General features: G+C 40.9%; 1 protein-coding gene across 2 annotated transcripts; it reads right to left on the reverse strand.

The window, feature by feature from the left end:
* Positions 1–813: 813 nt before the first annotated feature.
* Positions 814–16373, reverse strand: LOC122990795 (long-chain-fatty-acid--CoA ligase 1-like). Of its 2 annotated transcripts, none has more exons than XM_044364296.1 (21): positions 16301–16373; positions 10723–11107; positions 9872–9986; positions 9151–9215; positions 8352–8453; positions 8048–8147; positions 7751–7926; positions 7281–7313; positions 7119–7170; positions 6935–7008; positions 6124–6201; positions 5878–6012; positions 5634–5768; positions 5217–5312; positions 4963–5035; positions 4714–4802; positions 4498–4614; positions 4254–4397; positions 3492–3596; positions 2257–2325; positions 814–2035 (listed from the first exon to the last, which is right to left on the reverse strand). In XM_044364296.1, the coding sequence occupies exons 2-21, from the start codon at positions 10915–10917 to the stop codon at positions 1895–1897; spliced, it is 2094 nt and encodes a 697-aa protein (XP_044220231.1). In that variant the 5' UTR covers positions 10918–11107; positions 16301–16373; the 3' UTR covers positions 814–1894. The 2 variants fall into 2 exon arrangements, with proteins under 2 accessions (XP_044220231.1, XP_044220230.1); XM_044364295.1 differs by lacking the exon at positions 16301–16373 and adding an exon at positions 13063–13181.
* Positions 16374–16500: the final 127 nt, after the last annotated feature.

Raw genomic sequence — 16500 nt, forward strand, 5'->3', positions numbered from 1 at the left:
GTCACTCTTCCACTCTCTGGATTCCTCAAGACATCTGTACACATCTGTAAATATGACCTTGATTTATTTTGCATATGGGTCTTAACTTCCTGGACTATATCCCCTGATTTCTTTCTCTTGCTGTTGTTCAGTATGCATGGATCAACTTCAGCTTCCGGGATTAGTCATGATGATATAACCGCCCAACAGATAATTTTTTAACACTTTCATAAAACTTTCTCTATGTGTACTTAACTTAAAGTTTTTAACTTTTTCAAGAGTTTTACCATATCTTTGTTTATTCTGATTTGGCAGTTTATGTTTGTATCCAAATATCATGTAAACACAGGGGTGTTATGAGGTGGTAACATTTAAAAATAACAAAAAAGCTACAGCTTAAAATGAGAGTTTATGATGTTAAAATTACAACTTACTTAAAAATTATTTACAAAGAAATCTACTTCAAGACGATTTGCAAAAATCTTGGTTCTACTGGGAGCAAAATGGTCTAATTACCACTCTGAATAGCAGGCAGTGTTGAAACCATGGTTGAAATTTTACTTTCAAAGACATAAAAGAAGACGAGAACTTGTTAGTGCAGCGAAATTAAGTAAAAATGACAAAAAAAACCTGTTTTAGTACCTAAACAAAAATAAGTGATGCTTTTCACTAATCTTGGTCCAGTGCACATAAACAATAAAATCCATACTAAATGAAATACTTTATGGATAGAATTAGTCTTGGCTTTATGATTCACAAAAACTGAACTAGATGGTACTCGGTCCAACAAGATTACAGTTTCCTGATGGAGCAAATGACATGACTAGGATCACACAGCTTTTAGATGGTTTTTAATTAAAACTTTTACAAAATAAATCTGAGAGCACAGTAAAAACAATTATAGCGAGACCACAGACAAAAGTATTTCCATGAAATTAAAACCACAAAATTCAAGAGGACTTGATTCAGGTTGTGAACAATGTTATTATGACATTTACCTTTCCACCCTAATAAAACATATAAAACCGGTTCATTCAACAAATCTCTTTCCTTCCTGTTACCATCATAAATAAATTAAGACATTAACACAGTTTCCCTTTGTCCTGATTGTGCTTTAGTACGTGAATTCCCTGTGTACAGCTTATAGCTTTGTTTGCATTAACATTAATATGGCTCACTCTGCTGGTTCCCAGGATCCTAACTGGACCCGAGCTTATTCATGAGTGAAGGACCCGACAGAAACAATCCGTCTATCCTTTGTGGGTTTCAACTTTCAACTGAACAAAATCAACAAACACATTCAAATAAAATCATGACATCTGACAAAAACAAAACAAAAACATCTCATCGAAGACACTGACGTTGTGTTGTGTGAAGGGTGTTCAACCCTCACTGAACCCGTTTTAGTGGTCCGAGTTTTCTCTCTTCATCTTTAAAAGATAAAAAGTGTGTGTGTGTGTGTAAGAGGTATTGTGTGTGGTTCATGATATTGAGGTCCTACTGATGCTACAGAGCTGCACTTTGATATTTCCCTTTAAAATGCCCTTAATGCAGATAATATCACAACATAGCTGATTAGAATCAACAAATGATCACATAATTTGTACTCTACATAGCTTAAGAAAAACGATTTGATCGATGGACACAATCATTTTACGCATAAAATCTACTCTGCACCCACAGAGACGGTTTATGCTGCGCCATATATATCATTCATTTTGTTCTAAAGGCTTTGAGTTCCATTAACAGCTACATTACCTGCTGCTCCTGTTGTTTCTAATGTTACTGGTCATGAGGTCTAAACAGGCTGATGATCCTTTTGGTCTGTGAGGAGGACTTTGCCTTGTACTCCCTCTCTCTCATCCTTTGCTCTCTATCTAAAGACCTTTGGTAGAGCTCCCCCCTCTCTCTTCTTCTACATGTTGATCCCAGTGTACAGCTCATCTATCTGGGATCTGAAGTGTTGTCGCATTTCATTCCTCTTGGCCTTCAGCGTTGGAGTGAGCAGGCCGTTCTCGACTGAGAACATCTCAGTGTGGATGCAGATATCCTTCACCTAGAGGACACACACACGTTTTGTTAGAGAGGATAATCATGTCTTATTGCTGGTAAAACAGCATCTCATGCTTGATCAATGAGTTACTAAGAACGTTGTAAAGTGCACACAGCTATCTGGTTTACAGGCAGATGACACATCTATCTGTATATGCTTTACTTCAACTGTTAGTCGTTAATGGACCTCAGCTGACTGACAGATTGACTGAGTCAATGTTCTACCTGCTCAAAGGACTTGAGGCCTTCCTTGCCCAGCCGCAACATGTCCTCCAAGATGGCTGCCTTGACTTCCTGTACAGTCAGTAAATGAAGATACTTCAGGTGAAATTATCTTTCATAAAAATACAGACACAGCTCTACTGAGCACTGTTCTAGTGCGTAAAGGACAGTGAACACTGTCTACATGCTGCATGGTTTTCATCCAGTTAATGTGATGTGGCTGTTACGCTTAACTCACAAACCACATTTCAGTCTTCGAGTCTGTCTCAATACCCACATTTGTGGTATTTGCAAGTACTCAAGTGGCTACTTGTGTGACATATTTTTGGTAACTGCCACAGTGCCCAAGTACCCATTAAGACCACAGGAGTGTGGAGGTTTACCAGAGCTCACTGTCTGGGACACTTTTGATTAATAAGGACATCCTGTCACTATTCTGTACATGGTGGAATCAGCCCAGATGAGTTGTTGAAGTAGGAGTTGGATCAGAACCAAACAGTGTTACAGTCACAGTCAGATGACAGTAAAATAAAACCACACATTCAGGAGCTGAGAAGAGAAATACAAAGCAATTATATAGGATTAGGCTGTCTAGAAGCAGCTTTACTGCACATAAAAGATAAAGGAGATATTTCATATTTATCTTGACAATGACAGTGATGTGATATTATTCTTAATCTCATGAAGAAGAACAGATAACTGTTAATATTACATGATGACCACATGTGGTTGCCATAACTTATTGTTCGGATATTAATAATAATATTCATGTTAAATCCAACATGTCATAAACATCAACTTATTGTCTGATTATTGTCAGCCTACAGGTGCACTACTGCCAACTGGACTGGTGTTATATAATATGTTACGGGATACATTTGGCCTGTGAATATTGTTTTGTTGTGGTCAAGCATCAAGTGTGGGTTAAGTGTAGTGTGTGTTGGATACACTTGCCAGTATGAACAGGACAGACTTAAAAAAAATTGTGAATCTTTCCTTTAAGTACCATAAGTGTGAGTATTGGGATGGACTCTTTCACTTGAACAGGAAAATGGTCTCAGACTTTTGGACCCCACTGGTATGTACGTAGAGAGGATGAAAAACAGGACCACCTTACAGTACAACACAATCCAGCACAACACCACAAACTACAGCTTCAAAAATTATCAGTTAAATCATCAACTTAATAAAAATGATAAACAGTATGCATGCTGCCTGTATGTCTTGTGGAGTATTACCGCTCTGCCACATAGTTCTTTGTAGCTGCCATTCAGTCCCAGGGTCCTCTTGGCCCAGCCAGACAGGAACTCAGGATCAGGAACCACCACTGCTACCAGACACGCCTGAAGACAATTCATACAAATTAAATACAGGAGGGATTTTCAGAGCGCTTTAATTTACATGTTATGAAATGTAGTTTCACCAAAGGGCATCACAGTTAATGGCAGTTTAACCGAAAATAATTTCACAGAACACATACCAGGGTTTCCAACAGTGTACTGCAAGCCCAGCGACCTGCCAGGCCTAAGCATCACGGATTTTTTAAAAAATGTATTTTATGATATTGTCTAAACTAAAATGTGTTATACAAGTAGCGTAGTTCCTTTAAGGAATAGCTCAGTGCGTAGCAAGTATGTGATTGAGAGAGAGAGAGAGTGTGTGTGTGACGGTGAGGCTGCAGTGACTGGAGAACAGAGTATGAAGTTATCAGCATAGCTGTGAACAGTGCAGTGTGTGTACAGTCTAGGCTATTTGTCAGTAAACACATGCTACAACTCCTCAAGACCCAAACCAAGTTCTCGTGTCTTGCTTGCCACCCGGCTGAAGTGAAGGGGTTTAGCTAGCAACAACTTCGGCTCAGGCTCACTTTAAGGACCAGCTATTCTCATTTTATTGACAATCTCAGCCGCTACTCCGAGTTTTTCTCAGCATCCCTCCTCATCTGGGCCTAACAACTTTTCTGGTCGAAACTTTGCACACACAGAATTTCCCCCACCTACCTGCAGACTGTCCCCGTGCACAAAGACCTGCGCCACTGCATCGCTCCTTGTGTAGATATTCTCTATCTTTTCAGGAGCGATGTACTCCCCCTGTGCCAGCTTAAAGATATGCTTCTTCCTGTCCACAATCCTCAGCGTGCCATTCTGTGCAAACACACACACACACACACTCTGAATGAACATCTGTCCACATATTTACATATCATGCTGTCAGAGATACAGAGGAAGCATTTGTTGACCCTACCGGAAGCCACTTCCCAATATCTCCTGTGTGCACCCATCCGTCTGTATCGATAGTCTCTGCGGTCTTCTCCGGGTCGTTCAGATAGCCCTGGAACACGTTAGGACCCTTCACACACACCTACAAACACACACTGACAGTTACAAGTGTGTATGTACATTATTCTATTAAATTTTTGAAAGACAGGACAGTGTTTTTCCACGATGATGTATGTTTCACCTCTCCCTCTCCATTCACAGCCAGGTAGTTCATCTCAGCCACATCCACCAGTTTAACTAAATTACAGGGAAGAGGAGCTCCAACGTGACCTGCGAACATGAGGTCAAGATAAGTTCTAGAAAAGGCCGATTAATCAGTCAATTCATCACATTAACAAGGCGACATGTTGGAGGGTAACAAAAAACCCAACACATCTAGTAAACTCTAAATCAAGTAGCTTTCCTTAAAAAGGCCAGAAATGTGTTTTACCTGCAGTCCAGTCTCCAGGCATGGTCAAAGTGCATCCTGCTGTACACTCTGTTTGTCCATAGCCTTCATAGAACTGAGACAGAGAAAAACACTCATTATTACTACACACAGATATGCAAAGTACTGATATGGAACAGAGAAGGAGTGTGAAAGAGACATTTCTACATATTACCTACTGCAGGACACTGCAGAATTATGGGAAAGATGATGGGATGGCAAATGAAAAAATGGATGGACAATGGTGTGTGTGTTACCTGACAGCCTATTGCAGCTCTGAGGAAGCTGAGGACAGTAGGAGAGACGGGAGCAGCTCCTGTTATCATGAGACGCACGCGGCCTCCGAGGCTGGCCTGTAGAGGGCAGCACACTACGTTTAATACTTGACAGCTGGATCAGTTGCATCCCTGACAAATCAATGTTAAAAAGTCGATCAAACAGATACTTTCCACCCTAAGATGCCACAAAATGTCTTTATCCTTACTGCTTCAACTTACTGAACACTTTCAGTGACAGGTGCTTCAGGATGATAACAATGTATCTTCTAAAAACAGCCACCAGAAACACACATATAACTTAAACCAAACGCTATATGACTTAAGTCAGTGTTTGTAAGGCCTACATGTGTCTTCAGCAACCGTTCAATCGTTTTTAACCGTGCCGGTTCAGTTTACCTGGACCTTCCTGAAGATGAGTCGATCCCAGATGCTGTCTCTCCTCACGATGCCTTTCAACATTTCTGCCTCCTTCCGCCTGTAGGCAAATCCCAGCAGCCAGCGCTTCACAGAGGTGTTGGCCTGCCCAAAGATCTACAGAAGCACATGCACGAAGGCTCAGCAGAATGATCAGGAGCAGCATCGTCATCGTTTGAGTTCATGCTGGATAAATGGAAGTAAGACATCTTGAACATTCACCTACCTTGTCATACATTCTGTTTAGGAGTCGGGGTACGACAGGGAACACGGTAGGTTTCAGTGTGTTCAGGTCATCTGTCAGCAGACGGATGTCTCCCTGGAAATATCCAATCCTGGCTCCCTGCACTAACATCACTCCCTGTCAGCCATATCAGAAGGAAAAAAGAAGTCATAAGTCAAGTCAAGACAAGTTTTGCAGGAATACTGATCTGTTTTTAAAGGGTGACTAGGGGAAACTATGGGAACATACCTGTACTATTCTCTCAAACATATGAGCCAATGGAAGGTATGAAATGTGGACATCACTGGGACACAATGGACAGTTATCCTAAAAGCCGTACACACGCAGATGGGAACACAAACGCACGGACAAGGACACATGGACCATACAAACACGCACACACAGACAGGGATGGACAGTGGTCAGTGTTAATGTTTGTACCTCCACCACCCTCTCAAACATGTGGGCCAGAGGCAGAAAAGACAGCATGACGTCCTCTGAGGTGGTCTGAGCGTAAGACTGGAGAGAGGAGGGAAGTGTTTATCAAAGGGAGGGAAGGTTTGAAGTGTTGATACAGTGGACTGATGATAAGAGCTCACTCTCTTCTCTTCTGTACTTGCTTTCTGTCTTCCTCTTCCTTTCCTTCTCTTTGCTCCATCATCCATTTATTCTTTTATTTTATTTTTTTAAACCAATAAAGATCAAGTCTCTCTAACCTCTCTTCCTCTTGCACTTACTCTTCTGACTATCCTGTGCTTGTCCTGCATCTCACTATGTTTCTAACAACCATCTCCTGCCATCGAACTTACATGGAACAATATTGTCTATGACAGCACAGTGAAATAAAAAACCAACAGCTCGAACAACGTTGGTGAAGAAGGTGTGAGCGGCGGCTGAAAGTACTCAACAGCTCCGTACTGCTCTGTACAGTCGCTGGGCCACACCTGTTTTTGAGCGATGCAGTCAAACCTGAAATATCTGGTTTAAATCCTTTCATTCAGAAATGTCACTATAAAAAAACTGCAACTTCAACGGCTCAAGTGTTACATCAGCGTCTCACCTCTGTTATTTTGATGAAGGCTGAGCAGTTGGACACAATATTCCCGTGTGTCAGCATAGCTCCCTTTGGATTTCCTGACAGTGCACAAACATTTACATGTGTATTTAGAGCAGCAGATATACAGTATATTTCAGATAGTGATGAAAAATGATATTGTGTGTGCATGTGTGTGTGAGTGTGTCACCTGTTGTTCCACTGGTGAAACAGATGACTGCCATGTCCTCAGGTTGGGGAGGCTGGAGGGATGTGGGTATCGACGGTCAAATAGTGCCATATAACACACAGTATCATCGTCTCTTTAAGTATTGACTGGTAAGAGGTAAATAACAAGCCGATGTTTACTTACCAGTGGTTGGTGATGGTTGGCTTTCCCAATAGCCTGCGCAACAAGAAAAGTACAAAAATGCATTATGGATGGAGTCCAGTGACCAAGAAAATGGTGAAGATGGCAAAAACTAAAAAGTAAGAAATAAAAACCTAAATATGGATGAAGACAAGAAAACTAGCAAATGACAAAGGAAGACAAGAAATAAAACCTTAAAAAGATAACAAACCAAAACAGAAAAGGAGCTAAGCATAAAAGAAGGTAAAATAGGAAAGCAAAAGATAAAACCAATAAGAATGCAAAGAAACACAGGAAAAGTTTAAGTGAAACTAAACAAGCAAGAGAGAGAGACACGCAAAAAATTGCAAGGTTATTAACCAAAAACAGGAGGGAGGAAGCGAGAGGAAGAAAGCAAAAATAACCTAAAAGCAGAAGAAATAAAAGTAACAAGCAAAGAAAGACGGAAGCGGGCGCAGAAACCTCCTGCTGACCTCCATCTCCTGCAGGCTGAGGATGTGGATTCCAGCTTGTTGCCCTCTGTCCACCAGCTCGGCACTGGGGGTCCCCATTAGAACGATGGTTTTCACGGTGTGTTTCCTGTCCTTAACGCAGTCCAGTACTAGGTTAGCTTTATCTGCCACGTCACACACTACTGTGGAGATGGAGGCTGCAGAAAAAAACATACAAACAAGCTCAGTACCTCCATAATGAAAACACTGACGTACTGTAGAAGGACATTGAAGTGTGCATATTCCTGTTGTTGTTGTTGTTGTTGTTGTGTTGTTTACCTTTGTCTATAATGTAGTGGATGGCTTCTGTTCCCAGTGTGTCGTATAGAGGGACTGATACCAGAGAGTAGGTGTAACATGCCAGCTCAGTGATGGTCCACTAAAACCACACACACACAAACAAACAAGCACTGGTTATAAATTCATACTGTATAGGCACTCACATTATTAGCAGGTAAAAGCACTTATGTCATTTTTGGGCCAAAACTCTATTGAGATTATAGACACTTTACTAATATGTTTGACTAAAGATTGAACTAAATGACTGAAAATCACTGTAAGGCTTTAAAGAATGTGTCTGCACCTCTGGTCTGTTCTGAGAGAAGATGCCGATGTAGGGATCTGTGGTCTTGGAGTGTCCTTTGTGAAGAAATGCAGAACCCAGATTCTCCGTTCGCTCCATTACCTAACATACACACACAAACACACACACACACACCGTTAAAGCTGCACTAACAATTAACATTCGTTCTACCTCATTATCAGTCAAAGATAAGGCCACTGAGGACATAAAGTGTTTTAGGTCTGAAGCAATCACATGTACTGTTACTATCACAGATGACATGTTATTGGCTACAACTTTTACTGCAATTAACTGACATAATCAGCCAACAACTCAGCACAATGTGTTCACTCATTCACTCGCTGAGGTGGTGCTTAGATGTTTCATTATGAGTAGTTCAATGAAACTGATCAAATTGAGCTGATACGCTAATGAACTAATAATCTCATTCCCATTAAAGTATTATAATGATGTAAGAAATTAAATAAAAGCTACAAAATCCAAACATAAATGACTAAATGAGCCGATTTCAAGGTGTAGAGGAGATCAAGAACATGTGATTTCTTTGGTCCAGAGCCTGTTGGATCTCAATAGTACACTGAAACATTATTCTAAGCAGCCACAAAGGTTCATGATTAAGAAGCTCACATGGCTGACACATGGACAAGGCATGCAGGTTATATGCGCCCCACCTCTTGGTCAGCTTCACTAAGAAACCACCACTGTGTGTCAACAACTTCCTGCAAACTTTTAGCTCTACTGCTGTCCAGCTGGAGGCCATAATGTTTTTATAAGGTGAGCTGCTGATGGTGAGTGTTACCTCTCTGTAGGACATCCATTCATAGGGTTGTTTGGGTTTCCTGGAGCCCAGACAGGGACCATTATCTGGAGGATGATGTACACAGCGTGACAGGATATGGGTCAACAAATGAAAATAAACTAGTTTAAGTAAAAAGAATAAGCTTCAGGTAAGGTAAATGTAATGTGAAGTGAACATTGTACTCAGCAGAGGGTGCTCTATGTTTACTGTCGTGGCAGGGTAGCAAGCGCCTAAGTTTAAAGCTGGAGTGTGGGGCTTTTGTCTCCCCTTTCTGGCAGTGAGAGTAATAATAAAAAAACATCATAGGCTCCACCGTAGCCTTCTCCGTCGCTACTGTTGCAGCTGTAAAACAGTGGATAAACTGTTTTGAGCGTCACACAACCCCCCCTCCCCCGAAATGACTCGTTTGCTTTGCCCAAAGAGCATGTGCAGTATGCATTCATCTGGCCAAAGCGGGAATGTCACACCAGACACCAGATTAAAACCTACTGTGAAATACAGAGAGATTTATCTGGACTTAATCAGCATTGTGTGAACTCGTTTGGCAAGGGCTCGAATGACGTTCATTTATATGTAAAAGTTCCACACTGCAGGTTTAAACTCCATGGATGAGGAAAAGCTTGTATACTTCCTGGTCAATAGCAAGGCTAGCAGGCTCTTGAGTAAATCTACGACTGAAAATATATACACTCATAATCATATAATATTATTTGTGACTTACCGGAGACTCGAACCCCTCTGAGGAAGAACTCATACATTGTTCTGGCATCCTCATAGAAATGTGTAATGTGACCGTCTCCATCCAGCAGAGCTGATCGACGCACCAGCTCTCCTCCCTGATAAAAGAGACAAATGTGGGTTATGAACCCTAACGTCCTGATCCTAAAGTTAATCCAACATCAGATTCAGTCTGTGTTGAATCTTGCTTTTAAATTGAATTCATATACAATACTGACATTTAATGAAAAACCTCTTTCTAATGAAAAACTCAAAATCCAGCCGGATACTTTCAGTTTCTCAACAGCTCAATTTTAGATGAAGTTCACAGCTGTGGTATGCATGAGAAACACACACACACACACACACACATATAGCAGACAGCTGTTTGCCTTAAGTAAACAGCTAACAGCAGCTCTACTTGTTCTATGAAGTGCCACTTGATTGTGCACTCCACCCTTTGTCCTTAAATTGCATACTCAAGTCAGGTCAGGGTTGTGCCTGTGTGTGCATTTATTACTCAATCACATCACAGTTTGCTTTAGCACTATTGACATCATAAACTTTACATCTGTAATGTAAACTGAAACAAATTCGTAAAATTTCAAAGTTGTTTTATGCTTGAGTACACAAAACGTGCCATATAAGTTAAGTACATAATAGTAGTAGCAGCCTTTATGGAAAACACTTTCTTGCATTAGCTCTGGTCAGTTTTCATTAGCTTAACTGTACATTCTTTGGCTTTTAATCAGAAACAGCACATGTCTGGAATCTGCAGAGTATAACTTGATAGGTGAATGCTGCTTTTGTGTAATCCCTCGACCTTTCAGATACTCGACTCCGACTTAAACTCACCGGAACCTCGACTGACTGCATGTGGAGGTTGCAGACAGGAGGGAGGGCCTTGGGCCGTGTTGCCAGGTAGTAGGTCGTCGCGGCGGCCACTGCTCCCATGCTGACTAACGTGGTGGTGGACAAACCCCTGACGTACTGACTGACATTATCCAGATCTGGCAACCCCAGCTTCTGCAAGAACTCAGGGCTCAGCATGATGAGGCAGGTGTGTGTGATGAGTGTAGCGAGTAGCTTTGTGTGTGAGTGTTTGTGTGTCAGATGAATGTAGGGCTGGAGTGGTTGCAGTACAGTGTGTTGGATAACAGTGGGCTCTCTCTGCTGGCCCTGAGGTGAGGTCAAGTGTTACTGGAAGGAGTGTGTGGAGGGATGCTGGCCAGGAGGGGACCTAGAGAGAAAGAGAGAGAGAAATCAACTGAGTGATTACATCCATTAATTTGTGTTTGTTTATATTCTGATTACAATTACAAATTAGTTATAAAGCATGTGTACTTGGAACCAGCTGTTATTTACTCATATACCTTTATATCTTGGTTAATACAGTATCTACAGATGACAGTGAAACATCTGGTTCAACATTTATTTTTTCAAAATGAAAAGTGTGAGTGAAAGTGGCTCTTGTGGCTACACTGGTGGGATTATTGCTTTATTCTGTAAAGGCAATGTTCTAATGATATTTCAGCAGTAACACACACAATAAAGCTCAGAGCAACAGCAAAGATAAGCATGACAGTATATCACGAGTCAAACTCAGATTCACAATATTTTAATTACACATTTTGCACCCTATATCCTTCATCCTGTATTTTTAGAGCCTGGGTGTCTAGAACCGCCTGCTGTATTATTAGACTGATTTATTGAATTGCATCCTGGATGAGGATGATTATTGCTATCTGGCAGTGCAGATAGTTTTGGATTTATCTTCAGTTTTTTCAGACGTCTGTCTCTGAGATTTCAGCTGCCAACTCAATATAATCAACATATTCCTTCCTTATCCTGTTCCTCCATCACTTGACATAAAATGCGTTGTCAGACTTTTTTAAAATCTTGAATCCGTTGCTGAATCCAAACTCGGCTGAATAATAAATACAGAGACCTCAGCTGCTTTCTACTGCTCCTACTGTAGAATAATAACAGCCTGCATTGTTCAGCTGTGGCTCATGGCAGTATAATTAGATCATATATCATATATTTAGCAGATTTTCTTTTGAAAAGTTCAGCAGGTGTCAGGTGTCAGTTTCCCATGGTGTGTTTGTGTGTGTTTCACAGGTGGGGAAGACGATTCTTAGCGTTGTAACAAACACACACACGCACACACACACAAAGCCAGATGAGGTTACAGAGCAGGCAAGCTGAGGTGAGGTAATGTGTGTTTAAGAATAAACAGATTAATCTTTGAGCGCAACACAGCGTCAAGTCAACCTGCAGGTCAACCTTGAGGATGAACACCATGACTTTTGGCCCAGACTCCGAGTTAACAAGCTAAACTGACAGACATCACCGCTTACACCAACACACACACGCTGTGGAGACACAGACAGAGCTCTTACCACATCAGGTAGAGTGTTATTTACTCTTCCGCCCTCTCTAGTCATGTCAGCCATTTGTCCACGACACACACACACACACACAGACAGCTTCAGGCCTGGGAAAGCCGCTTTTTACTATTTCCTACTGGCTGTACTGACAGTCTGTTTTAACATATCGGTTAGAAAACAAGTCCTGCAGCCACAAAGGAATACTAGTCTGTTACTATTCCACACTTCATAGAAATGAACATTCACTAATGATGGATGGATGATATGGAAGGTATGGACAGTTATAGGAACCACCAGAAATGGAAACGACCAGTCTTAGCCACATTCATTCATTTTGTACACTAATCAAGCCACAGTGGCCTCAAGTGACTATTATGGGATGATGGCAAATGCTTACATGTAGTGTAGAGAGTCATATCATTAGTTATCTGACTCAGTAAACTATATCTAGTTTGCAAGTCTTGTGTCAAACCCACAAAAAAACACTACGATACAGCTCAGGTGTTACAGCACAGGAGCGTTCTCAAAGCCATTTTTGTTTTGGGAAATGAAGAAGAATCATCAGTCTGAAGGGTATTCTTTAGACTGTATGTAATTGCCATAAATCCACTCATCCTCAGTCACTAAGTACATCAAAGTTACCATGAATATGCTTCAAAAGCTACTGATAAATTACAGCACCAACTCTAAGCTAGAAAAATCAGTACAAGACTGTCTCCACTTTCTATAAGCACAATGCAGATGTATCTCTATATGTCAGTGTACATGTCTTCATACAGTACTACTGAATTTATCCTCCACTCACCTGTAACAGAAAGCTTTCCTTGTTCAGCTGATGGAAACGCTGCTGTTACTGCTGCTACAGAAACCGACACACGCTCTACTCTCAGGAGGAGGATGCTCTGATATACTACTTGCAAAACACCCACACTGACTCTGTTACAAAGTGATGTGTAACCTCAACTAATCCACCAATCAAAGGTCAGACCGGCTCCAGGCGGGGCTTCCGATTGGCTGGCTGCGAGCAAGACGATCGGTCTGATTGACTCAAAGACTTGATGTAAACAATCAATGAACTTATCGTTGACAAGATTAATTAGATAATAAAGTTTACTTCTCTTTTATCCAGAGAGCTTTCATTGTGCATCAACACATCCTGTTTATCTTATTAAACAAATGTATTATGTGTCTTAGATTGTGTTACGAATGAATGGAAGCACCACTTCCCCTGACCAAGTGCCTTGCAGAAAATAGGTTCCAGCAGTTGCACCGGCCCCCCTGACCTTTCCCCCAGTGACCTATGACTCATGTGTGGTCAGCTGAGATCATTAGACTGGATGAGATAAAAGCTGATCACTGCAGGAAAAACTGCAGAAGATAGATAGGCGGCCGTCCTGTTGACACTGTGTCGTAACAGACTGTTGTTTTCTTCATGTTGGGTCTGTGTTTAAGAGTCTATTAATGTGTGTCTATGAGCCACGCAGAAACTGACTCTCAGCTTCTTAGCAGTGCTGCAACTGCACCGTCAGTTACATGGAATAACATAATTAGGACTGAAACTAACATATTTTGGCTGATGGTTATTCTAATTGTTTCTATCTATGACTCAATCAGCTGAGACAAAGGGGAAAAAAATATTTCATTTTCTGTTGCACTTATCTTGTACAAGACTGGATTGCCAAGCAGGCAAAATATGTAACTGCCTCAGGGCCCCGAACCCTCAGGAGCACTGAAGATCCCAGCCTGAAGCACAATAAAAAGTCAAACCTGGCCCTGTCTTGCAGAGAGGCTGTGTCTAGTTTTGAAGGGAACATGTTATAAGTGTCAGACGTACAAGTTAAACCTTGTCAAGGTCACAAAAGCTGAGGTGAATGCCTGGGGAAATTTAAAAAAAAATTGAATTTTGCTCTTTACTTCTGCAACAAGATGACATCAGCTCATTTTGGATGTCCATAAACGTGCCTCCACTCCAGCCTACAGTGGATAATATAAAATGTACTTTTGGACTTCATACAACAGTACAACTCCCACATTCATCTGTCTTTGCATTTCACCATGTGCTGCTTTGCTGTGTGCTGTTATGCTGAGAAACTATTAGAACATTTTAATGATTTGTAAAGCAGTTACTGTTCAACCACTAGATACAATCTTCACTGGCAGGTTCACTCATCATCAGTGATGATAGATGATCTATAGTCTATTTATGGTCTATTTATGAATGTGAGGACAAAAACAAATAATGTTTACTTGATTAGTCTGAAATCTCCAATATTTCTTTAATAATCATGCAGTATTTTTTCAGGCTGACTCTTTTTTTGTAGCCTAAATGTCACAAGCACCAAATTCATAGGATCAAGCCAAAGTACCCTAAATTAGAGTTGCAATGATTAATCGATTAATTGCCAACTATTAAATCAATCACCAACTATTTTCATAATCAATTAATATTTTTAAGAAGTAAATTTCCAAAGTCTCTGATTCCAGCTTCTCAAACGTGAATATTTTCTGGTTTCTTTAGTCGTCTGTGACAGTAAAGTGAATATCTTTGAGTAGTGGACTGTTGGTCGGGACAACTCATGACACCTTGGGCTGTGGGAAACATTTTTCACCATTTTCTGGAGTAAACAACAAATGAATCGATTCATCGAGAAAGTAATCATCAGATTAAACGATGATTAAAATAATCATTAGCTGCAGGCAACCCTACCCTAAATAAATATGTGCTATGTTGAGAAACCTAAAAGCAGGATGCATTCAGCAGAGATGATTTTGCAGCTGCCAAGATCTGCATCCTCTGTTATTTCACCCAAGAGGACTAAGACATGCTGTATGAAATTCTCATTTTTATACTAGTACAACTTAATGACACAAGTACCATATACAATGAATAGAGAGAGAGACACAGAGAGACAGAGAGAAAGAGAGAGAGAGTCCACTTTAACTTCCAACCAACACATGCCAAGACAGCGCGGGTAGGAGGGTCAGCAGGTTCATACACTGATCTGCTCCGATATGTCTGTCAACAAAGCTTAGCAAACAGTTTTATAGGAACATCGCATACACAGCTCATATGTGGATGTTTTTATGACTGGACGCGCGTTATTCTGCATGCCTGTGGTAGTAATGAAGCTCAGTAGTAATGGGGGGAGGGGGGCTTACTATAGGAACCAATGAAAGTAGGGTGGGTTCATGACTGTCAGCCAATCAGAGACGAGTCACCTTTCACCTCAAAACCTGCAGTGAGCCACTTATATCCCCCCAACAGTTATCAATACACAGTGAAATATCACCGTGCATTGATAACTGCCTGCCTGGAGACTTTACATAACGACACAGTTATTTTAGGTTATTTATCTAAGTTACTGTTGCATTCATGCATACGACCATACACACACACACACACACACACACACAATGCATTAGAGCGAAACAGGGTCGTTAATGTTAATGTGCAACATGTCAGTTAAGTTATAGTTCAATCTATCTCGCTGCTTCGTTTCACTTATGATTTAATGGCACAACCACCAACAATCACTTTCAGCGTTTAGTCAGCAGTGACTGGACTACAGTTCATTTATTAAACTGTAGCACCAAAGCACCAAACCGCGGATAAAGTAGCATTAATGGCAAAAAAAAAAAATCAAGGTCAAGTTTATCGAAAAGGGAAAGACGTTGTACATAAAGTTATACATCTGCCTGGAGACATACTACCGTGTAATTATCCACAGTGAGCTGTGCTGACAGAAACAGCTCTGCTCGGTGGGACCAGCACACACAACCCATTCATTAATGTTTATAAAAGTGCGCGTGACAAAGCAATAAGGAAAATGCTGTTTTTCTGTCACGGGTCTGGAATGCATATATTACCATAAAACTGCCAGATCTGTGAATGAGTCTGCCTGAGCTTTCTCTCAACACTGCCCTGCTTTCATTTCTCGTGCTGAGTTTGTACAAAGTAACGAGCACGCGCTACAATCAGTATCATTTAGTTCAATAATTGTAAATTAGCTAACAATAATCATCTTGTGTGAAGTTCTCCCCACCTGTTAGCGGCAGCTCTCCCCGGCTTCTTGCTCCTGAACACGCGCGGAGCGCACAATAGTAGTACGCGAGTGTTAAAAACTACAACTTCCTGCTACACGTTTCAAAATAAAATCCGTACTATTTACATATGTTCTTCGTAGATAGATAGATAGATAGATAGATAGATAGATAGATAGATAGATAGATAGATAGATAGATA

This window comes from Thunnus albacares, chromosome 10, assembly GCF_914725855.1.
Source record: "Thunnus albacares chromosome 10, fThuAlb1.1, whole genome shotgun sequence".
Lineage (NCBI taxonomy): Eukaryota > Metazoa > Chordata > Actinopteri > Scombriformes > Scombridae > Thunnus > Thunnus albacares.

Coding starts and splice junctions, on each gene's coding strand:
- LOC122990795 (XM_044364296.1), bottom strand. CDS start 10,917: ATGCTGAGCCCTGAGTTCTTGCAGAAGCTGGGGTTGCCAGATCTGGAT. Junction 4,615..4,713: donor CTGTGAATGGAGAGGGAGAG/GTGAAACATACA, acceptor GTGTGTTTGTAG/GTGTGTGTGAAGGGTCCTAA. Junction 3,597..4,253: donor TGCACGGGGACAGTCTGCAG/GTAGGTGGGGGA, acceptor AATTGTCTTCAG/GCGTGTCTGGTAGCAGTGGT.